This window comes from Heliconius melpomene, chromosome 13 (assembly GCF_056956725.1).
Source record: "Heliconius melpomene rosina isolate 202511_hmr_F chromosome 13, ASM5695672v1, whole genome shotgun sequence".
NCBI classification, from domain to species: domain Eukaryota; kingdom Metazoa; phylum Arthropoda; class Insecta; order Lepidoptera; family Nymphalidae; genus Heliconius; species Heliconius melpomene.
Genome location: NC_140401.1, coordinates 3,789,577 through 3,812,354, shown reverse-complemented (window position 1 = coordinate 3,812,354; position 22,778 = coordinate 3,789,577). Strand labels below are relative to the sequence as shown.

Below are 22,778 nucleotides of genomic sequence, written 5' to 3'. Positions count from 1 at the left end.
AAAATAATTTCATAAATATATTTAATAAATATTCGTATAGTTCAAGCGGGCGTAGCCGCGTTCGGGTCCACTAGTATACATATATAATGTAGTCTCAAGGTTTTAGTATATTTTACACTAGAAATTACTATAAATGGGCTTCAACCTATAGGATAGGAAATTATTTGTTGGCGTTGTGCATTATGAGCTGGCGAAGCCGCAGCTGATGGCTAGTTATTAATTTTTTTTTGTGATTTATATACGTTTTAAAGTTTCTTTAATCGGATTAATTGCGTATATTTAGAATTATACGTTTTTGGGAACTCAACTTTTCGAATACTTTGAAGTAGTACGTGGTCACGTGTAGGTGGTGGCTAAAGTGGCATCCATCTGTCAGGTGACATATTTATTATATATTTATAATTGCCGCCAACGATTGAAAAACTTGAAAAAGTTCAGTTTGATGTAGTATACGTCTATAATTTAAATGTAAATTTAAATTTATCATATTTCTTCTTTTATTTGTACTGCAATTCGGTATAAAGCGTAAAATTAAGTTAAGTTATTTGTACTGCAAGTTCTCATTTCTTGCCAAATTTTATAAGTAAAGTTCAACGAGAAATAGGTTTTGATTACGTGACGATTAAAGTTGACAAACTTAAGTTTACATGCGGATGTACTCATTTTGTATGAAATCTAGAAATGAAAGCTACAAGCTACCAATTTTTTTTTTTTTTATGGTAAAAGGACAAGGCAAACGAGCGTTCGGGTCACCTGATGGTGATCACCGCCGCCCACGACCCCGTGCAACACCAGAGGAGCTACAGGTGCGTTGCCGGCCTTTGAGGTGGAGATAGACGCGCTTTTTAAAGGTACCCATATCGTACCAATGTAATTGTTATGTTATTTTTCTATAAAATTTCTGTAAATCTTGACTTTTTGGATTTTTTTCCTTTATTATACGTTATTTTATCACTTTATGGAAAATTTCGTGATTGTAGGTCCACGGGAATAATTTTATAGGGTAGACGTGGTGAATTTCATACGCTTAGACTTAAAAGCTTGGTTTTTTCTGTGCTACAAGAGACCGTAGACATAGCTATATTCATTTTAGCTTGATACCTCGACATGATCTCGAAATAAATAATTTTCATACACCAAAAGATAGATAACAAAGCGATAAGATAAGGGTAGCGTTTTCTATTGAGGTACGGATCTATAAAAATATCTGATATGATCTCTTTTGTTCAGCTTTTTTTGTAAAAAAGCAACATATAGCAGGGTAGGTAAAGGGAACCTATCTAGTATGTGTTGTTATATTTTTTTTATCTGGAAGCATTTTTGGATGGCAGTAAACGAAAATATTACATATATAATTTCCTTGGGGAAATACGAACCCACAAACTGTCGTGTTTACAGTCGCACGATTGTGACCCTACGCCATGACTGGCCTTAATCTGATATATGTTAGGATACAAATTATATTACCAGGTAAGGTTATTTATAAAACAATTAACTTTTATTATTTTATATTTATAAAAAGTATAACAACACACATAAATAAAATTAATGAAAATAGGAAACAACCAGAAATTTTCTTTTATCAATAATTCACTCCAGGAGTACATGACTGCTATAATTAACAATATTTGGCACACTCAATAGTGATGTTTGGGAGCAATGTGATGAGTATCATACTTCACATCAGCGTGGAACCTGTAAAAAAACAAAAAAATATATTTAGACTTTTTTATACGTGCTATCAATAAACGATTGTTGAAACTGTATTTATTTAAAAACTTATTACACTTTTATTTATAAAATGAGAATTCTTAATTTCTTACCCGGTATGATGATCACCGTGATAGTGCACTGATCTCACAGAGCCATCAGGCTGGTGCAAAGAGTAGTATCCCTTCACTACATCACCGTCGCGACTCTCGTGCTGGGACTTGATGTCTCCCGTGTGATGATCCTCTACTTTGTATTCAAAGTCATATTTAGGATGAGCCTAAAAGGATTTGTTGAAATTAAAAATTACATTTTCAACTATTATTACGTAATAGTACAAATATTACGAAGCTTAAAAATACAAGTATTGAATAAAATTGACTGGCAAGTCTTTTAAACATAATAATAGGTTGATCAGGGGCAGAAAGTGTGATTGTAACACCAACAAATTGTGGGTTCGATCCCCACTCGAGGAGATGATATATTTATTTAAATTTATATTTCCATCTCTTCGCTCTCGTGTTGCGCGACGTTGAGTTCCGCCAGGCAGCACGCAATGCTTCCACAATTTGGCGGAAAATGGGGGACGGAGTGTTAACACTGGATTCTCTCTGCCTACCGCTGTCTGCGGGATACAGCGTGAAGCTGAATAAAAATATATACATACGTAATAGTCGACGTGATCGTGACCGTGGCCGCCGTGCGCGTGCACTACTTCGGGGTGTCCGTCGTGACGAGAGATGTGTTGCGAGGAGTAAGCCGATCCGTGCCCATGCCCGTACTGAGCAGCTGCTAATGCAACGAGGGCGGACAAACAGAGTACCTGAAATATTATGGTGGTGGTGGTATAGTTATACTAATAAAATGATTTAAAAAATATGGTAAGAAAGGTAAAGAAATATTTATTGTTGGGAGAAAGTGTTTTTGAAAAGTATGACAAGGATTAATAGTACTCAAAAATATGCGGAAGTGTCTTTCTTAAATATATTATATGTTTAACAATTAACTATTTCGAGTAAAATAATATGAAATATTCCAAAAAATATCCTTAATTTATCCAATTAACTTTTGTATGTAAAGATGAATGAATAAGAGAGAATTTTATTATGGAATACATAATTATTATAGAAAATAAATGCACAGAATTCCTTAACTATAAAATTACCTTGGCAAACATTTCTATAGCAAACTTTGTTCTGGTTTCTATGACAAAAACTAAACTGATACAAAGTGGCTACCATTCACGTCTTTTATATTACTACAACGTTGTCGGTAACCATGCGAGGTTTATTAGTTTCACTCTCCATAATTGCAAATTTAATGTGTTTATTAAAAGAATGGCAAATATTTCTCAATTCAATTTTGAAATAACGAAAATGAAATAAAAGAACAATTTTAACAGGAGGCTCAAATTAATTTTAATTTTGCTATTTCATGACTCATAAATTTTATTGAATACTAAAAATTGTTTGTATTTAAAAACAATCTAATAGTTTGCTTTAATTGAGCCCTCATTTCGATACTTATGTTATATATTAGATATTTTACAAAGAGCATCTTACATGCAACGCCTTGTTGTTCAAAAGGTAGAGAGGAGAACAGTACCGGGCCACGTGGGAGAACCCTCATGCGATGGACCGACTAAGTGTGGGCTGCCCTTAATGATCCTCTCCACATGAAATGGCGAATGAATTTCTCAATACACTAAAAAGTAAAAAGATATTAATAATTATTCAAAATTATAAAGTTACGTTCAAAGTAAATAAATTTGTTATAAAGAATAAAACTACTATGCGTATATTGTATTTTGAAATATACTACCTGCTTGTGTGTTCATAATAAAAATTGTAATTAGTATTGTATAATTCAATCGCAATACTGTGAATTTGTATGTAATTATTTGGAATTCGTATTTATTTACCAAAATCAAAAGCCTGTTCAATAGTAAAGCGACGGTGAATTAACAACAACATTTTTATAAGATTTTTATGTTCCAGTTTTTGAAGGAAAGACAAGATCTAAGAGCAGAGTAAGATTAGACACTTAAACACTTTACGATGGACAATCTCGAGAAATTTACTTTAAGTAACCTTGCTGTTATTTGAAAATGGTGAAAAAGTTAAAACGATAATATATTTTTATTATCACAATAAAAAACATAAATTAATAAACTCACGCGATGATTTCAATATTAGCTTAGAAATCAATGGACCTCGGCTAGTTACCCTTGCAGCTAATCTTAATATAAAAAGCGTGTATGCTTCGACTTCTATATCAGTTTAGCTTGGAAAACCAAAATACTAACAGCTTTTAAAAATGTTCTTCAAGGTATATTTAAATATAATTCTATTTTATATAAATAATGTATATTTTTGCTTAGAAAAAAAATTGAAAACATTAACATTTGATTTTTAACATAGGTGTTGTGTTTCGCTGCCCTCGTCGCCCTCGCGGCTGCCCAGTACGGTTACGGACATGGACATGCTTACTCCTCTCAACACATCTCCCGTCACGACGGACATCCTGAAGTTGTCCACGTGCATGGCGGTCACGGATACGACCACGGCCATGGCCACGTCGACTACTATGTAAGTAATGGCTTTATATCATAATTATTATATTTATTAAACATAATTATTATATTTATTAATAAAAGACGATAATTTAATTGAATATCTCACAAAACTTTTAGGCCCACCCTAAGTACGAGTTTGACTACAAAGTAGAGGACCACCACACGGGCGACATCAAGTCCCAGCACGAGAGTCGCGACGGTGACGTAGTGAAGGGATACTACGCTCTCCACCAGCCTGATGGCTCTGAGAGATCTGTTCACTATCATGGAGACCATCACACCGGGTAGGTTTTGCTTCACAAATAATTACATTCACTTGTAATATTACAAATAAGATTAATATGTATATTTTAATTATTACAGATTCCACGCGGATGTGAAGTTCGACACTCATCACGTGGTTCCTAAACATCACTATTAATAATCGACTGAGAAAAGTTACCTGTGATCTTTATAGCGGTTATCTGTTCTTTATTGTTAATAATTTTAAAGATATATTAGTTATTTTATTACAAAATATACTTATTTATTAGATATTTTATGTTTTCTTATAGCCCTTTTCAATTTTTAAAAATATTTCTTCTGATATTTGAACCTGCCCTATCCTAAAAAAATATCTATTATATTATACTCTAACCTCTATCGTTGTAGAGGCCGTCGTGGCGCAGCGGCACAAGGGTGTGACTTCACTCGAGGAAGTGAAATATCTATTTACCTTTATATTTCCATTTCTTCGCGAGGGTGTCGAGGCGGGGCATTGAGTTCTGAGATTCAACACGAAATGCCTCCAGAATTCGGCAGAAAGTGGGGAACGGAGTGTCTTAACACTAGGTTCCCTGTGCCTACCCTGCTGTGTGCGGGATACAGCTTGAAGCTGATTTTATTTCTCTATCATACAGAACTCAACGGCGCACTTTGCCTCGACACCAGAGTGAAGTGAGTTCCGCCACTCAACACGCAATGCCTCCAGAAGTCGGTGAAAAGTGGGGAGAGAAGTATCGTATCGTATTCAGTGTAGATATAAAACTGTATAAAAATTTGCATTTTATTTTAAGATGCCCTAAAAGTTGTAGAAATATTATAATTGAAATGTATGTGATTACGATCTCTTATACCTTGCAGAAATTAATATGCGGTGGGTTAGCTTCCAGCCTTAGGTAGTAGAACAACTTGTAGAGTACAAGAAAAACAAAAAGTTTCCTATAAAAAAATTCTATGAGTAGGTGGATGGATGGATATAAAGTATAGATTATTATAAGTACATTTATATAACATTGTTTATTTTTTATTTTATGGCTTTTAGGCGTGCCACTGGAGTATACTTTACTTCGCTAATGTTACGTAGAAGGAAGAAATCACGATAAGTGATTAATCAGTTAAAAATAGATTAAATAAAACTTAAGAGACTAGATTAAAGGTGTAAAAAATAGAAGGGCTTATGAATTATGCTTAAAGAGATATATAGCATTGAAAGTTTTTAAGTTGTTTGTTGGTTGTCTTTGAGAGCTTAATTAAAATCATTTTTTTTTCAGGTGTTTTGATGACTATGGGTGTATTATTAAAGTTATAATAAGCGATGAATTAGCTTTACCACCTTTTTATATTAAATTTGTGTCAAGCAATGGTTAAAAGAATTCCAGGTTAAAGCCCTCGCATACTTATTGAAATGTTTATACATTTTTAACGAATAGTACTCTAATGTAGCCATAAATAACGCTAAATTTAATGATTAAATTCTCATTTTTAAAACAGAACGAAAACAGAGGGTTGTTATAACTTTCACGTGTATTTAAATGAACGGAACGGAAACGGACGGAACGGAACGGATGAACTAAATTTGATATTGTTATATTTTTTGTTTTATTTTAAGAGCTTATTCTGTGGGCACTTAAATTATTTATCAATTATCAATATAGCGATGAACGCTTTATATAGCTTTTTTCAATTCTGTTGAGCAACACGTATTTTATTTTTATTGATAATGTTATTTTCACAGTATATTTTTTATTGGAATTGGAAATTACTCTTTAAGAAGGAAAGGATATGTCCATGTACAATAAATGTAGGTAAAAATAAAATGCATGAATTATTGAAATGTAAGAAAGTAATGTTTTATTTTAGTAATATTGATATTATAGTGAACATCACTTAAGGTATCAAAAAGTATCTATATGTACAAGTATCCAATTAAGGAATCTACTACACTTTTAAAAACTTTGTTATATCAATTCTACATCTTCATACATATATTTACATTTTTTAAATAGAAAATAAAAAAAAAATTAAACAATCATAGCTAGTTGTTCACAATGTAGCCTAATTATAACGAATTAGTAATGATGTTTGGGGACAAGATGGTGGGTGTTGAATTTTACATCAGCGTGGAAACTGTAACAATAAACGTGTCATTATAAAACCAGTTTTAATTTTAAAATAAGAAAGTATTTTAAAAGCCAGCGCAATTTCTGGACTTACCCGGTATGATGATCACCATGATAGTGTACAGATCTCTCAGAGCCATCAGGCTGATGGAGAGAGTAGTATCCCTTCACTACGTCACCGTCGCGACTCTCGTGCTGGGACTTGATGTCACCAGTGTGGTGGTCCTCTACTTTGTATGCAAAGTCATATTTAGGATGAGTCTAAAAATATAATAAAATATTTTTTTATATAGAATTATTATTGTTATCTAGTAATCAACTGCATTTTAATTCGCACGATATTATAGAATAAGGTAATATAGGAATATATGTATAAGCATATATTTATTTATAGAATATTTTTATATGACAACTTTACTTACGAAATAGTCAACATGGCCGTGATCGTGTCCATGTCCATGTCCTCCGTGAACGTGAACGACCTGAGGATGTCCGTCATGGCGGGAGATGTGTTGCGAGGAGTAAGCATGCCCATGCCCATGTCCATATTGGGCAACTGCGATTGCGACAAGGGCGGCAAAACACAATACCTGTATGAATATAGAAATTAATTAAATATAGAGTATGCAATATAAAAAAAAACAATATATTCAGTTTTGTAACTGATTATTATTATTATTTTATTAATTTTATTATTTTTCCATAAAAATAATATATATTGAATTTCTATGTACCTTAGCAAACATTTTGAGAATATAGTTATTATTTTCGTTTCCAAAATTCAACTGATATAGTGTTCCTAATACTCACGTCTTTTATAATAACCGCAGGGGTAACAACAGTCGAGGTCTATTGATTTCACTCTACTTTACATTTGGCAATATTGACGCCATCGCATGTGCTCACAAGTTAATGCTTTGGAATTTATTATTATGATAAGTTAATTTTGAGGTCGTCGTGGCACAGGGGCAGAAGCGTGTGACGTTTGTGGGTTTGATTCTCACTCGGGAGAATGAGTTATCATTTTTACATAACACATTTATTATGTTCATTTCTTCACTCTAAAATGCGAAAATCTCCAAGGAAAATGCGTTCCGTTCCCCACTTTCCGCTGAATTCTGGAGGTATTGCGTGTTGAGTGGCGGAACTTAACGCCGCGCTTTTGCCTCGATACCAGAGCGAAGAAACTGAAATATAAATTTAAGTTATTTCCTGTGAACTATACGTAATAAAAATATTGAAAATTATTTGTATAATTATATAGTTTGAATTGAAAAATATACGATAGAATTATTTTTCCTTACATTGCCTATTGAATTTTTTATGGAAAAAGGACAAGACAAATGAGCGTTCGGGTCACCTGATGTGGTCACCGCCGCCCGCGACCCCGTGCAGCAGCAGAGGAGCTACAGGTGCATTGCCGGCCTTTGAGGTGGAGATAGACGCGCTTTTTGAAGATGAATAAATTCTCTAGTACTTTTCATATTCTTCCAATAAATACAAAATTGAAGAACTGTTTTTTTTACAAAATCATTTATTCTGGTATTTAAATAATCTATGGTACCACAAAAAAACATGGAAATATATTTTATACTCTGTTTAGCATATTCAACATTAATATTATGCATGAGTGCCCAGCGCGAGATAACTGTAGCAACAACTCTTGAAAATTTCGCGAGCTATCGATAATTAGAAAATTATAAGTCTCGATTATTTATTCTTCCGTTCAGAGACTTTAAGTAAAACCTACGTATATGATATAATTTGTTGTCGAAAATATTTTTACTTACATGTTTTAATATTTGAATATTTATTCACCACCTCTGGCGCCTGAACATGAAGTGGTAGTAGAGGGTAGAATAGTAGAGGATATATAAAGACATTTACATAAAATCCCCAAAAGCTTCAGCTTTGCTAAAATATCTCAGGGTATCAGTTTATTACAATTTTATTCAATAAATTATTGAAGTGAATCTTATAGCAATAATAGCAATTTATCATTTTATTCTAGTAAAAACTGAAAAGTGCCTGTAATTTAAAATGTTAAAAGTGTTGTTATTTAGGAATATTTCTATAAAACTGAATTTTACTATAAACAGTCTTAAAGAATAATTTTGTATACATATATTTTACTTTTTTCTACGTTAAGATGATGTAAATGATTAATTTCAGCAATAATGAAACTCATACATGTTTCCTATTCTTCTAATAAGTATAAGTAAATAGTAGAGCATTAAAAAAGCGTACTTACCCAATACATTAAACAATCAGACAAAATCATTTTTATTTTTTATTTTATATTTATCTTCACTGTACCTTCGATTGGTTCATTGGAACTCTAATTAAAATTCTTACTGAAACGTACATTAAGCATTACGTGTGAAACGTATGAAACTATTATAGCATATTAGGTACTAATGATGCTGTCGGTGAAATCAATAAATATCTAAAATTTACCCTTGTAAATGATATATAAGACGTGGGAATTAATTTTAACACTATCAGTTGAGTTTTTATATTTATTATTAAAACAGTTAAAAACTTTATTAACACAATGTTGACTAAGGTAAGTCTTTAAAATTATATTGTTGCTTAATTTTAATTATTTTATTAATATAACTAATTCCCATAGAGTTTATGTTAACCGTGATGAATTAGCTAAAGATATTTTAGTATATTAGCATAATACATAAAAAAATTGTTGAATTAGTTGTAGTTAATGTTCACATATCGATTTTAATTTAAAAAAAAATCACAGTACTTTTACACGATATACAGTGCATATGAAAATAATTTAAATAAAATTATAGTATTGACTGTACGCGTTGATTATATTTTGATGAACGGTTGTGAGTTCGATTCGGACTCGGGGGAATTTTTATTTATGGGAATTGTATAGGCAGTCCTATAGATCCAAACATCCACGATCCAAATTTTAAGACATTGCGGCTTGAACGGTGATGCTAATGAATAGTTATCACCATTCAAGATGGAGTGTCCCCAAATTATTATAATAATTATATATAATATTCTTCATTTCCAGGTACTGTGTTTCCTCGCATTTGTGACAATTGTAGTTTGCCAACATGGCTACAGGCATGACCCTGCTTACTCGTCACAGTATATTTCTCGTTACGGCGGGCATCCCGAAATTGTACATGGGCATGGATACGCAAGCCGATATGGCTATGGACATGGTCCCAGATACGGTCCCGGATATGGTCTCGGACATGGTGTCGGATATGGTCCCGGATATGGTCCCGGATACGGTTACGGACACGGTTACGGACACGGATATGGACTCGGATACGGACACGGACACGGGCATCGCTACGGTCACGGATATGGACACGGATACGTTGATTATTATGTATGTTATAAAAAATCTTATTGGAAGTCTTCGTGATGAAGTTGGGGATAATGGTTTGGTTGGGCTAATGAGAATAAAAAATTGCAGATATATTAGTTTCTCCCTCTGTTTCCATCGCTTACTGAAATAGGGTTATTTTTTATGTAAAGATGCATGAGAGATATAAAAGACCATAAAGATAAAATTTGTGTAACATTTGTATATGATATTTATATCTGTAAGTAATCGCTCTAATTTTATATTTGCAGGCCTATCCTAGGTATAACTTTGGATACAAAGTAGTGGACCACCACACTGGTGACATCAAGGAACAACAGGAACACCGCGACGGTGACGTGGTTAGGGGATACTACGCACTACATCAGCCCGATGGCGCTGAGAGGACAGTCCGTTATTATGCCGACGACCACGTTGGGTAAGATTTATTTTTTTATTTTCATGGATCTTTCCTACTCTATTAAGAAAAGATATATAGGAGAATTTAGTGCTAAAATGCACTTAAATTAGGATTAATAGATATAGCGATCGAAATTCCAACCATTCGTATACAGTCAAAAATGCACCTTTATATCACCAGAGTATAAGAAATGTAATATATTTATCGTTTTAATCTAATAATTTGTTAATTTACCTACGTGCTTATTCCAGATTCCAAGCTGATGTCAGATACGGCATTCATCATTTGTATCCGAGATATCATCATTGATATTTCTGTGATTTAAGTTATTATTGTCCTTAACTATCACAATTAAAATATCAAATATCTATTGTAATTTAAATATCCTACTCTCTGTACTTACAGTAAATATATTTTTTTATTTTTTATTGTAATGAAATAAAATTATACGATATATTGATTTTGTTTTCTGTTTCACACATATTTCTTTTTTTTTCTTTAATTATGTTTATGCATAATACAAAAATATACTGATGTTAATATTCAAAAGGTATAAGGGTAGGTAAATACAATTATTAAAAAAAATTCATTAACTTCAATAAATAAAATTCATTTTAAAAAGAGACAAATAGGTAGATGATGGGATCCAATATCCAAATAGATTCATATTGAGAAGCGTTTTTAATCTTTTTTATTAATAACTATCATCTTATAATAAAAGAATATATTTTTGTAATATTTATAGTTACTACATTATTTTATGTCGAATGCAGTAAAGAATATTATAATTTTACACACAAAAGTTTCAAAAAAAAACGAGTGGACGTGATGCCAACCAGGACTTGAGAATTGAAATTCTTCAGGGGTTAATAATGAGGCTCATACAATTTATAGCTCCTAGCACATTCTATACCTCTTGTATCATTTGTCGTTGTTTAGTATCTATTAACTATATTGTTTTTATTATTTTCAGATGCTATGCTAGAAATAGATATTGTCAGCTATAAACAGATTTAAAATATTTATTGTTACGTAAAATGTAAGTTTCCTCACCATAGTGTTTAGAAACCTTTTATTGTTGCATATCAGAGTAACCTTCAATGTTGAACGTTATTATACGTGCAGCGTAAGAGTCATTTAAAAAAAAATAATTAAAATCAATTGCATAAAAAAACCATGGAACACGCAATTCTCTACTCAAATCGGTATTTGATCTTCTGCTCTCATGAGGTCATCATGGCGCATTGACTGTAAATGCGAAGCTTCTGGGTTCAATCCCCATCTTGATTCTAGAATTATTTTAATTTTCCCTCTGATAACTGACTAAGTTCGGCGTTGAGTTTCGCCATTTAAAACACATTGACTAAAATACGGAGTATGTGAACATCAAGCTTAGAAGAAGGAGAGTTCTAGAGAGAAAAAGCTTGAAGTTTTTTTTTTTTTTTTTTTTTTTTTTTTATTTTAAAAAACTACATCCACGGGCTCATAGTTGCCCGTGCCTTTTTTTATTTTAAGAAAGTTTTTTTTTTTTTTAATGTGGCGTACTTAATTTTGGGACAATTTAAACTGTACTTATATCTAGAGCTTATACTAGAGGGGTTGGATGAGACCCCTACCGACAATTTTTTTTTTTTTTTTTTTTTTTTTTTTTTTTTTTTTTTTTTATTTTTAAAAATATATATTATAATTATTAGAGAAATTATTAGAATAAAAATTATAATTATTTTGTATAATTATTATAGTCTTTTGTATAATTATTATGTATATAGGTGTGGAATTTTAGATTTGGCCTGGCTTATGCAGAACGCCTTCCTTAAGTTTTTGGATCAGTGTCTCTATCACCCTATCGTCTCTTTGTGACATTGCCCCTTTTAGGTTCGCCTCCACCACCTCCGTAAATGAAGCGCCCACCGCTCGGCTGATGAAGTTGCCTATTGCGTCACCGCCATCGTCAGAGTAATAGACACAGGTGTTGGTGTGTCTCGTCACTGCGACGACTGCGTGAGAGACGCTCTCATGTACTCGGATCCGTGCGCGTCCGGTTCGGACGATGACGACGTCTGCGAAGGTCTGCCCCTGAGCCTCATGGATAGTCATGACTCGCGAACCTGCTCCAGTTCCATATCCCTGGTCTTTCAGCTGCCTCTTCTCCTCCTGCGTGTGGACCAGATATAGGGTGCCGTCGTTACATTGTGGTATTCGCGCGTCGGTATATCCTAGAACCTTTAGGGAGTGGACAATGGGGCTTGCGGAGTAAATGCTGTTATATACTCCGGCGAGGGCATAGGCGACGTCCATTGGGCTCCGATGTGTGCAAGGCAACTCGCATGTGATGTTGGTTGTCAAGCTAGGCCTACAGTACCTTAATTCGAATAGATTTTGTCTGTCGATGTAAGGCAGCTGATTGATATCTCCGATGAGTGTGACCTCGTTCGCTCCTGACAGTCTGGCCGCCATAACAATGGCCCCGAAGTGGTTCATGAGGGCTTCGTCCACCGTTAGCCGGTTTATAGCTATTCCCTCATGAAAACCATTGACTAAGATCGAGGCCATTGTTCGCACTCTCTTTGTCGCTTTCGTGCCAAGGCGGTGCGCCAGCTTCTCTCTTAGATCTTTCGCGGCCTCTACTGTGGTTGTCGCTACTACTTCCGTGTCCTCATCGAAGTGCTTGATAATGTGAGTTGTCTTACCACACCCCGGAACCCCATTTACCCAGGAAAGTTTTGGTAGCTCCCAATTCACGAAGGCTGCGCCCGGCTCAGGATCGCTTGAAATGGCGTTTGCCATTCCGAGTATCCTATCGTCCAGCATCACCCTCGTGCATTCGGCCACTACTACCACTTGGTCGCTCTCTGATGTAAGGAATTTGGGGGGATCGTCTACTCTTTCACTTTCGACCAGGCCTATAAAGCCCTTGGTGCTGCTATAGGCCGCCATGTACTGTCCCGTCATGCTTCCGTGAATGACACGGGAGCTGACGTTGTCATAGATGGCGGCTTTGGCTTCATCGAGTTCTACTTCCAGGAGTTTGAGGTTCCCTCTCTGGAAAGTCTGAAGGATCTTTTTACAGATATTGGTGTTTACCTCGCGGGTTGCCTTTAATGTGGCTAAGAACTCGATGAACGCATTTATAGCATGTTCCTTTGGGCTTCTGGCTATTTTTAGGTCAGGTAGTGTTATGTTGCCTCTGCTGTGCTCTAGTACGCCTTCGCGGTGTCCTTTTTGTTCCCGTTGATTTCGGGTGTCGAAAAAGGCTTTGACCTCTCTCTCTTGCGTGCTAGTTTGGCGCGCAGCCTTAGAGGCAGAACATTTTGGAGTTTCTTCGACTCCCGGAATGTCGGTGCTGGTTTGGCGCGCAGCATTAGAGGCAGAGCATTTTGGGGTTTCTTTTTCCCTTGGAGCGACGACTCCCAGAATGGCCCTCGCCAAAGTCCTCGAGATGTTATGTTTGGGGGTGGGTGTGTTGGTCTTGCTTGTGGATGGCTCGGGGTACAGCTTCTCTTGCAGCCTCTCGGACCCGCTCTGCTTCGGCGTTTCGGTTGGAGCCTCTGTTGAGGGGGAAGGTAGATGTTTCTTTGCCTTTAGGAAGTCAAGGCATTCCCCCCTGTCTTCGTAGACGACTAGCTGGTGTTTGTGGGCGACCTTGAGGCATTCGTAGTAGTTTGCTATGCTGCCTCTATAAGGTTCTACCCTCATTGCGTCTACGCTTATGGTCTTAGGGGCTCCTTGCGGCGTGCATTCCCGAACTCTTCGGAGGATCGAGTCAAGTTGGGCAAAGGGAGATTTCTCCCCACATTCGAGCAATGCGATCACTTTGTTCTGTGACCGCAGTATTCGGCAGGGGGGTTCAGCCAGCCTTTGCCATGTCAGTGAGTCTATTTTTGCTGACCTCACCGATGTTTTACTCGTGCTTCCTTTGAGTCTAGTCCTGGTGAAATTTGGACTCTATCCGGCGGTTCCGAGCGACTGAAAGCTATTCCCACCCTTTCTGATCCCTCGGCCATGAACAAGGCTACGCTCCTGACCCTTATTCCGGGTTGTCCGTCCGCTGCCTTCTCATTTAGCATTGCCATCACGTTGGTTGTGGCCAGTGTTGGTGGATTGTGCTGTGGCGGGTTTACTTTTGTGGTTAGTTTTTTCCACTTCTTTGGCAGGCCTCCTGTGGTCTTTTTGAGGGAGGCCAGTAGTTTATTTATTGTTGATTTTGTTGGTATTGTTGGTGTGGGAGAAGCAGGTGTCGAGTGTGTTTGTTGGATTAGTACGGGGATTGGAAGTGGTGCGGAAGTTGGTATCTGGGGAGCTTGTGGAAGCGGTGCAGGTGTTGTTGGTGGTGTGGGTACTGGTGTTTGGGAATTTTGTGTGAGTGGTGCAGGGGTTTGTGATGGTGCAGGTGCTGGTGTTTGGGATGTTTGTGAGGGTGGCGCGGGTATTGGCGCGGAGGGGAGAGCCACTAGCGAGCTGTTGCGTTTCGCGGCTGTTAAGATGGCTTTACGTGCGAAGGTGAGGAAAGGTGTCCTGGTGGCTTCTGATTCTAAGATGGTGTGGAGTGATTGCTGGTCTAGGTTTTTGTTGGTGGTGACCTCCAGCATCGCTCGATCTGAGCCGTATCTTGGGCAGTCCAGGATTACGTGCGTGACCGTTTCCTCACATTGCGGATCGCAGAGACAAGATGGGCTGTCCTTTAAGTGGAATCTGTGCAAGTAGGCCGCGAAACCTCCGTGGCCAGTCAGTAGCTGGGTGTCTGTTGGTGTTATTTTTGTTTTCCTTACCAGGGTATATGCCTTTTTGACGTCTGGTAAGAACAGCTTTGTGACTGATCCGGTTTGGGAGGCTTCATATCTCGCTTGCCATGCCTTGACAGTCGCCTCGCGTATCTGCTTTCGGACGTATGATACTGGTACTTTGTCATAGTCCGGTGCCGTCTTCTTTTTTATTGCCGCCTTTTTCGCCAGCTCGTCTGCCCTTTCGTTGCCGGGTGTTCCAACGTGGGCCCTCAACCAGAAGAACCGCACTGTCCTGCCCTCGTTCTGGATGTCACGTATGCAGCTCTTCATTTGTAGGCCGAGAGGGTGAGTCGTCGATGGGGATCTTAGTAGATCCAAGGATGATCTCGAGTCGCTTAAGATGTTGGTAGCGCTCGTTTTCGACTTTTTCACCATCTCTATTGCCCTGAAGAGTGCATACATTTCCGACTGGAAGACGGTGTTGTGCGGCTCCAGGCGAAATGTGGAGAACTTCCTCTCCCTACCCTGGTCCCACAAGGTTAGGGCTGCTCCTACTTTACCCTCGATTTTGCTGCCGTCGGTGAAGATTAGGGGACCGGCTATTTGGTGTTTATCGAGGGTCTCCTGGTCGAGGCTCTCCAAGCGCATGTACTCAGTTGTTTTGAGTTGTGATGGGTGTGGATTTTGTAATGGTCCCACCCTGCGCTCTATTTCGCGTCCTGGTGGTAGGAGGTCCACGCAGTACCCCTTTTTGATCTTGTACAGATTGGCGGCTTCCTGGATTCGAAGGTCAAGGGGGATTAAGCCTGAGAGGACCAGTGCCGATGTCAGAGACACCGTCCTGTACGCCTTGCATATTTTTTGGGCAAATCCTCTTTGCAGCGAGTCTAGTTGTTTCCTTATCATCAGCTTCTCGGCTGCCGAAGACCACGCGCTTGCTGCGTAGAGGACGATTGGCTCTATCACCGCCACGTATATGGTTCTCACTATCTCGCCATTAAGACCCCACGTTACCCTCGCCGCGCACGCTAGTCGTTTGTAAATGTCTGCAGCTTTCTTGCATATTGCAGATGCGTGCGCGTTGAAAGTCAGCTTGGAGTCTATTACGAGTCCTAGGAGTTTTATTTCCGAGACCATACTCAGTCGGGTGCCGGACATGTATACTTCGGGGGCTTCAAACTTGTGCTTCTTGGTAATTACCATCGCGTGGGTCTTATGCGCGGCGAAGCTCAGTTTATTTAGCCTTCCCCAGTCCTGCACTTCGGCTAGGGTGGTCTCGGCTTGGGCTTGTAACTCACTAGTACTATGGCTGGAGAAAGCGAGGACCACATCGTCAGCAAAGGCCTGACAGTATATCCCTCTGGACGCCATTTTGTGCAGGAGTGAGTCCAAGATGAGGTTCCAGAAGGTTGGTCCGCCGATGGATCCTTGGACACAACCCTTCGTGGTACCCTTTTCGCTGGTTGCTCTGGCGTAGTTGATGATGACTCTTCGATCTTCCAGGTACGAGGCCACCAGGGAGTAGAGGTTTTTTGGGCATCGTTTCCGCACCAATTGGCTCTTAAGGGACGGCCACCAAGCATTGTCGAAAGCGCCCTCTATGTCCAGGGATACAAGGAGTATTGTCTTTTTTTTCTGTTTAGTTTCTGTTTTTATGTGTTGTGTTAGATCATAGAGTGCGTCCTCGGTTCCCCTTTGCGGCGTGAACCCATATTGGCTGGGATGAAGCGTTGGTAAAAGGTGCCACTGCAGTCTTCCCACTAAAAGTTTCTCGACCGTCTTCCCGAGGATCGGTAGTAGCCCTATGGGACGGTACGACTTTGGGTTGGTGTAGTCGTCCTTTGCAGGTTTACGAAGGATGCAGACGTGGGCGATTTTCCACTGCTTGGGGAAGTATGACAGTGATAGACACTTGTTAGCTATCGCCAAGAATACCTCTCTGTCACAGTTGATCGCCATGCTGCATATGTCGGAGGTCAGGCCGTCCGGTCCCGGCGCTTTCTTTGGGTTCTGGCTCGAGAGAACCATCTCCAATTCCGCGTCCGTGAAGGGGGGGTCGTCCTCCGACAGGTCTTCAATCTCCGCGGGAGTTCTTCCTTCAGTGGCCTCTCTGACTCGCTTGTGCAGTTCAGTTTCGCCATCTACTTGGTCGTCAGGGTAGAACGTCTTTGCCAGGAGCTCCGCCGACTTATCTGGTGACAGTGTTTCGCCAGCTATGTTCCTTAGCAACATATCGTCTTGTCTTTTGGACGTCTTCCTTATAACTCTGTAGATGCTGTCCCAAACGCTCTCACGGTCTTGAGAAGTGCAGAACTCCTTCCAGCTCTGGGTGGCTGCCTCTATTGCTTTCTGATGGTATGTGTCCCTTGCCTGCATGTACTCATCGATAGTGAACTCTCTTCGTCGGGGCGCAGCGTTCCGGATTCGGCGTTTCTTCCTAAGCACGTCAGATTGTAATTTGTCTAGGGTGGTTGACCACCATGGCGGCCTTGGATCACCTTTCCGGTCTCTAACTTTGGGTATTGTTCCTTTGCATGAGCTGTGGACTATGGATGTGTAGATCGATAACATCTTCTCCAGTTCCTCCGGGCTCGAAACTCTGTGTACGTTATCTTTGGCTATGTTGTGTTCGGCTAGTGCGGCCTTGAAGGCAGTTACGAAGTCCGACCACTTTGCTTTCTTGGTATTGTACCTGCGTGTGGTGATAGGCTTCAGGGGTTCCAGTGCCCTTTCCAAGCGCAGCGCAAACGTTATTGCGTTGTGGTCGGATGTTACCAGACTTCGGTCCACTCTCCAGTTCTCCGCTCTGCCAAGCAGGGTGTGACTTATTAAGGTCACATCCACACAGCTCTCGTAACACCTCCCTCCTCTGTAAGTTTCGAAAGTTGGTATATTGCCCGAGTTTAGGACGTGGAGGTCCAGCTCTGTTGCGAAGGAGTGATATTCCGCTCCGCGATGATTTTCGGATTTGCTGCCCCACCAATGACTCCAAGCATTCACGTCGCCCGCAATTATCCGATGGTTGGTGTGAATTTTGGTGGTAGCCTTTTTGATTTGGGATAGATATGGGGATAAGTTCTGGTCGCCTTCTAAGTACACGGAGAGCACTCCCAACGACAGCGGTCCAGCTTTGAGATGGACGGCAGCCACGTTTTCAGTCACGATCTGGGGGTCATGGATCACCTCCAGGGTGTTTCCGAAAATTATTATGGCCGCCTTAACCGGTTTCTGGCGGTTTAGAGTGCACTGGATGGTGGTTGTGCCTGGTTGAGATTTCATCTCACCTGTCCTTCCTACATACGGCTCTTGGACAAGTGCGATTGAGATACCTTCCTCTACCGCCACCTTGTATATTTCCGCCGTCGCCAGTTTGGAGCGTTGTAGGTTCGCTTGAACGAACCTTAGTTCGCTCCCGGTTACTCTGCGCACCTCGCAGGCGACACGTGGTGAAGTGTTTGGGGGGCCCTTAGCAATACTGAACCCTGGAACGTGCTATACCATCCCATTTTTGTCTTTCCGGGCACTCTAAGCTATAGGCTGTATGTGCCTGGTCCGCGATTTCCCTTTTTAATTTTGCGCAATTTGCACACCGGGGAGTTTCTAGATTTTGCCGTTTTTGGCAGACCTTCCCCGCGTGGTCCTCTCCGCAGTAACTGCATAAATCCGTTCCGGCTTTGCAGAGAGTCCGGGTGTGCCCGAAGCCAAGACATTTAGCACATTGCACTAGTGGGGATTGATCCTCCACCGTGCACCTGCCAAAGCCTATGTAGATCTTCTCGGCCTCGGTGAATCGCTTATATATCACCGGGGAAACCTGAAGTACGGGATGGCATTCATGGGGGTTCCGGGCGCGCTTCCTGTAGCGAACCCGTATCCTCATATCTGCCTCTTGGATGTTTTGGAGTAGATGTTTGTTTTGAGATGTGGTGTATTCCACAAGTTCCTCGTTTGTAAGGCAGCTGAGGACTCCCCTTACGCACACTAACGGGTCTTGATTGGTGGGCTCTTTTATTGTGAGCTTATTGCATTGTTTTGGTCCAATACTAATATTAGACTATTCGATAGTGGGATTTCAATTCTAATCTCAACCTAGTGTCAAGTAGGTCCAACGTGAGTTATAGTGGCTGATTTATCTTCTAATACACATTAAAAACACTAACACTTCATAAGTAGTGTTTAAACTTTTCTGTGCTACTTAATTTTTATGCTTTAAAAATCTTTAATAACCTTGTATGGAATGTTGTCAGAAGAAATAGTCGGGACCTATTATTTTATAATTATTAGCTGTTGCTACAGTTATCTCGTGCTGAGCACTCATGTATAAATTTATGTTGAATATCTTTAACAATATTGTTTTGCCTTTTTTAGAGTTCCGTACCTCAAAAGGTAAAAACGGAACCCTTATAGGGTCATTATTTTGTTGTGCGTCTGTTCATCTGTCAAGACCATTTATCTGAGGGTTGCGTGGGGGTAGTCAAGCTGAAATGAATATCAAGTATTCACTCATTCACTTCATTTATAAGGTTCTTCACGTGGATGTGACCTTACATATCTCGAAATTGAAGACTCTTATCGTTGTGATAGTTAAAGTAAGCAGAGCAGGCACCTGAAATTCAGACACTTCGTTCCTCATTTTCCTTGGGTTGTTTTCTTCATGCTCCGAATTCTGGAGACACCAGAGAGAAGAAATGAAAATATAACATATTCCAAAAATAATATCTTCATTTATAAATTTTACTATTTCATTCTTAAACCTTCTAGTTCAATATAATGCCTGACTAATTTAAACGCAGCAAAAGTTTCATAACGTTTGAGGTATGTTCTAACTTAAATTAAAAGATAAAAATCAAAATCAACCATTTAAGATTATTAGGCGAACATTTGATTGAAATAATGAATACTTAAGAGGCTAAATTTATTTATATGTATATTTATTCACAAAGAATTTTATTGAAAGAAGTTAATTAATTTTGACGATGTTAAAAAATATATGTATTTAAGTCTAAATATTAGCATTAATATATTTTTTATTATGAAAATATGAACTGAAATATACATAAATAGTAGTTAACTGATAAGGAAGGAGGAATATGTATGAGTGAAATAGACGACAAAATAAATATATAATATAAATTTTATTTCATTACAATCATACAAAATCAACAAATTGAAAAAATATTTACAGTTAGTGAGGAGAGCATGATATTTAAATTATGATAAGTATGATTATTAAGTCACTTCATGTTTTCCATCTGGACTTATGCTCAATCAATGAGGATATCTAGGATACAAGTGATGAGTGCCGTATCTGACATCAGCTTGGAATCTGGAATAAATTATTAGATTAAAATTATAAATAAACAAGCGGACGCGCGCAGCTTCGCTTACTTATTTAGGGGTGAATTCTAATAAACCACGAAACATATGTTCAATGAAATATTTTTAAGAGTCTAAATTTCAAATTTTATAAAAATCGGTGGCGATTTAAAGATTTTTTCATACAAATTTTCAACCCCTTATTTGCACCCTTAGGGGGTGAATTCTAGAAAACCATGAAACACATGTTCAATTAAATATTTTTAAGAGTCTAAATTAAAAAATATATAATAATCGGTGGCGTTTTAAAGATTTTTCCATACAAACTTTCAACCCCTTATTTGCACCCTTAGGGGAAGAATTCTAGAAAACCATCAAACATGTGTTCAATTAAATACTTTTAAGAATCTGAATTTCAAATTTTATAAAAATTGGTGCCGATTTATAAAAAATTCTATACAAACACTCAACCCCTTATTTGCACCCTTAGGGGAAGAATTCTAGAAAACGATGAAACACGTGTTCAATTAAATAGTTTTAAAAATCTAAATTTCAAATTTTATAAAAATCGGTGCCGATATAATTTTTTTTCCATATAAACTTTAAACCCCTATTTCACCCCTTTAGGGTTAAAATTTTTCAAAATCCCTTCTTAGTGGATGTCCAGATTACAAAAGTAAACTTTTGTCCAAATTCCACGTTTCTACGCACAGCGGTTACGGCTGTGCGTGCGTCTTACCTCAGTCAGTGAGGACAAGTCCTTTTATATATATAGATTACATTTTTTATACACTCATGCTATAAAGGTTTTACGTTTTAGTGTGTACGAGATGGTTTTAAGTTCGTCATCACCTGAAAATATTTTTGTTTATTTTACTGTTAATTCTGTGACCGGTCAAGGCAAAGTGCGTTTTAGCGCTAAATTCTTTCTATCTATCCTTTCTTAATAAAGTAGAAATAAATCTTACCCAACGTGGTCGTCAGCATAATAACGGACTGTCCTCTCAGCGCCATCGGGCTGGTGTAGTGCGTAGTATCCCCTAACCACGTCGCCGTCGCGGTGTTCCTGTTGTTCCTTGATGTCACCAGTGTGGTGGTCCACTACTTTGTATCCAAAGTTATACCTAGGATAGGCCTGTGAATATGGAATTAGAGCGTTTACTTACAGATCAAAAATATAAAACAAAAGCACCTATTTCTGGAAACAACGAGAACAATGTGGTTAAAAACTTTTTACTTAAATTTATGGCCAGCCAATATCGTATTTTATTTTGTAGAGAATATAATTTTATCCCTGAACAGATCGACGACCAATGCATAAATGCATAAGCCACTATTTATTCTCATTACACCCCAACCCACAAAGGTTTCGAATAAGCTTTTTTTAAAATAGCATACATAATAATCAACATGTCCATGCCCATGTCCATGTCCGTGTCCGTGTCCATGTCCGTATCCATAACCGTATCCGGGACCATATACGGGACCATATCCATAGCCATATCGGTTTGCGTATCCATGCCCATGTACGATTTCAGGATGCCCACCGTAACGAGAAATATACTGCGACGAGTAAGCAGGGTCATGGCTGTAGCCGTGTTGGCAAACTGCAATTGTCACAAATGCGAGGAAACACAGTACCTGGAAATTAATAATATTATGTGTCGATATATGTATATCTGATTTGAAGATCTGATCTTCCATAATACATTTCTATGGAGTTGTCGTGGATAAAAATAATTCATTTCCAGGAGTTAGAATTGAACTCGCAACCATACATCGAACCACTACCAATGCGTTTACAGTCAGTACTAAATACAATCATAATAACTCTATAAGCATTGTATATGATTTTTATTAAAGCAATTTTTTATCTCCAGGGTTAAACGAATTAGTAATATTGATGAAATAGTTAAAATTAAACAGTAATATTATTTTAAAGACTTACCTTAGCCAACATTGTGTTGATTAATTTTTTAACTGTTTTGATAATAAACACAAAAACTCGACTGATAGTGTTAAAATTAATTCCTACGTCTTATATATCATTTACAAGGGTAAATATTAGAGATTTATTGATTTCACCGACAGCATCATTAGTACCTAATATGCTATAATAGTTTCACACGTAATACTTAATGTATGTTTCTGTAAGAATTTTATTTAATTAGAGTTCTAATAGACCAATCGAAGGTACACAGTGAAGGAAAAATATAAAAATAATAAAAACGATTTTTTGTGTGAGACTTCAATATATTTGGGTAAGTATTTTATTTCTGCTCTACTATTTATTTATATTGAATTA

General features: G+C 38.0%; 5 protein-coding genes across 7 annotated transcripts; 2 read left to right on the top strand and 3 right to left on the bottom strand.

The window, feature by feature from the left end:
• Positions 1–1,491: 1,491 nt before the first annotated feature.
• Positions 1,492–2,982, bottom strand: LOC146532519 (cuticle protein 7-like). Its single transcript, XM_085195567.1, has 4 exons — positions 2,876–2,982; positions 2,378–2,533; positions 1,824–1,990; positions 1,492–1,695 (listed from the first exon to the last, which is right to left on the bottom strand). The coding sequence occupies exons 1-4, from the start codon at positions 2,885–2,887 to the stop codon at positions 1,638–1,640; spliced, it is 393 nt and encodes a 130-aa protein (XP_085051693.1). The 5' UTR covers positions 2,888–2,982; the 3' UTR covers positions 1,492–1,637.
• Positions 2,983–3,918: 936 nt separating this feature from the next.
• LOC146532518 (adult-specific cuticular protein ACP-20-like) lies at positions 3,919–4,819 on the top strand. Its single transcript, XM_085195563.1, has 4 exons — positions 3,919–4,038; positions 4,131–4,298; positions 4,403–4,569; positions 4,649–4,819. The coding sequence occupies exons 1-4, from the start codon at positions 4,027–4,029 to the stop codon at positions 4,704–4,706; spliced, it is 405 nt and encodes a 134-aa protein (XP_085051689.1). The 5' UTR covers positions 3,919–4,026; the 3' UTR covers positions 4,707–4,819.
• Positions 4,820–6,371: 1,552 nt separating this feature from the next.
• Positions 6,372–9,046, bottom strand: LOC146532517 (uncharacterized). 2 transcript variants are annotated; one of them, XM_085195558.1, is made up of 4 exons: positions 8,918–9,046; positions 7,089–7,256; positions 6,761–6,927; positions 6,372–6,673 (listed from the first exon to the last, which is right to left on the bottom strand). In XM_085195558.1, exons 1-4 carry the CDS (start codon positions 8,945–8,947, stop codon positions 6,616–6,618), a joined length of 423 nt encoding a protein of 140 aa, XP_085051684.1. In that variant the 5' UTR covers positions 8,948–9,046; the 3' UTR covers positions 6,372–6,615. The 2 variants fall into 2 exon arrangements, with proteins under 2 accessions (XP_085051684.1, XP_085051685.1); XM_085195559.1 differs by lacking the exon at positions 8,918–9,046 and adding an exon at positions 7,401–7,486.
• A 96-nt stretch (positions 9,047–9,142) lies between these two features.
• LOC146532516 (uncharacterized) lies at positions 9,143–10,889 on the top strand. 2 transcript variants are annotated; one of them, XM_085195544.1, is made up of 5 exons: positions 9,143–9,232; positions 9,710–9,985; positions 10,022–10,036; positions 10,285–10,451; positions 10,685–10,889. In XM_085195544.1, exons 1-5 carry the CDS (start codon positions 9,221–9,223, stop codon positions 10,740–10,742), a joined length of 528 nt encoding a protein of 175 aa, XP_085051670.1. In that variant the 5' UTR covers positions 9,143–9,220; the 3' UTR covers positions 10,743–10,889. The 2 variants fall into 2 exon arrangements, with proteins under 2 accessions (XP_085051670.1, XP_085051669.1); XM_085195543.1 differs by having other exon boundaries at positions 9,710–10,036.
• A 9,384-nt stretch (positions 10,890–20,273) lies between these two features.
• LOC146532515 (uncharacterized) lies at positions 20,274–22,549 on the bottom strand. The gene is made up of 4 exons (XM_085195553.1): positions 22,422–22,549; positions 21,872–22,114; positions 21,442–21,608; positions 20,274–20,483 (listed from the first exon to the last, which is right to left on the bottom strand). The coding sequence occupies exons 1-4, from the start codon at positions 22,431–22,433 to the stop codon at positions 20,426–20,428; spliced, it is 480 nt and encodes a 159-aa protein (XP_085051679.1). The 5' UTR covers positions 22,434–22,549; the 3' UTR covers positions 20,274–20,425.
• Positions 22,550–22,778: the final 229 nt, after the last annotated feature.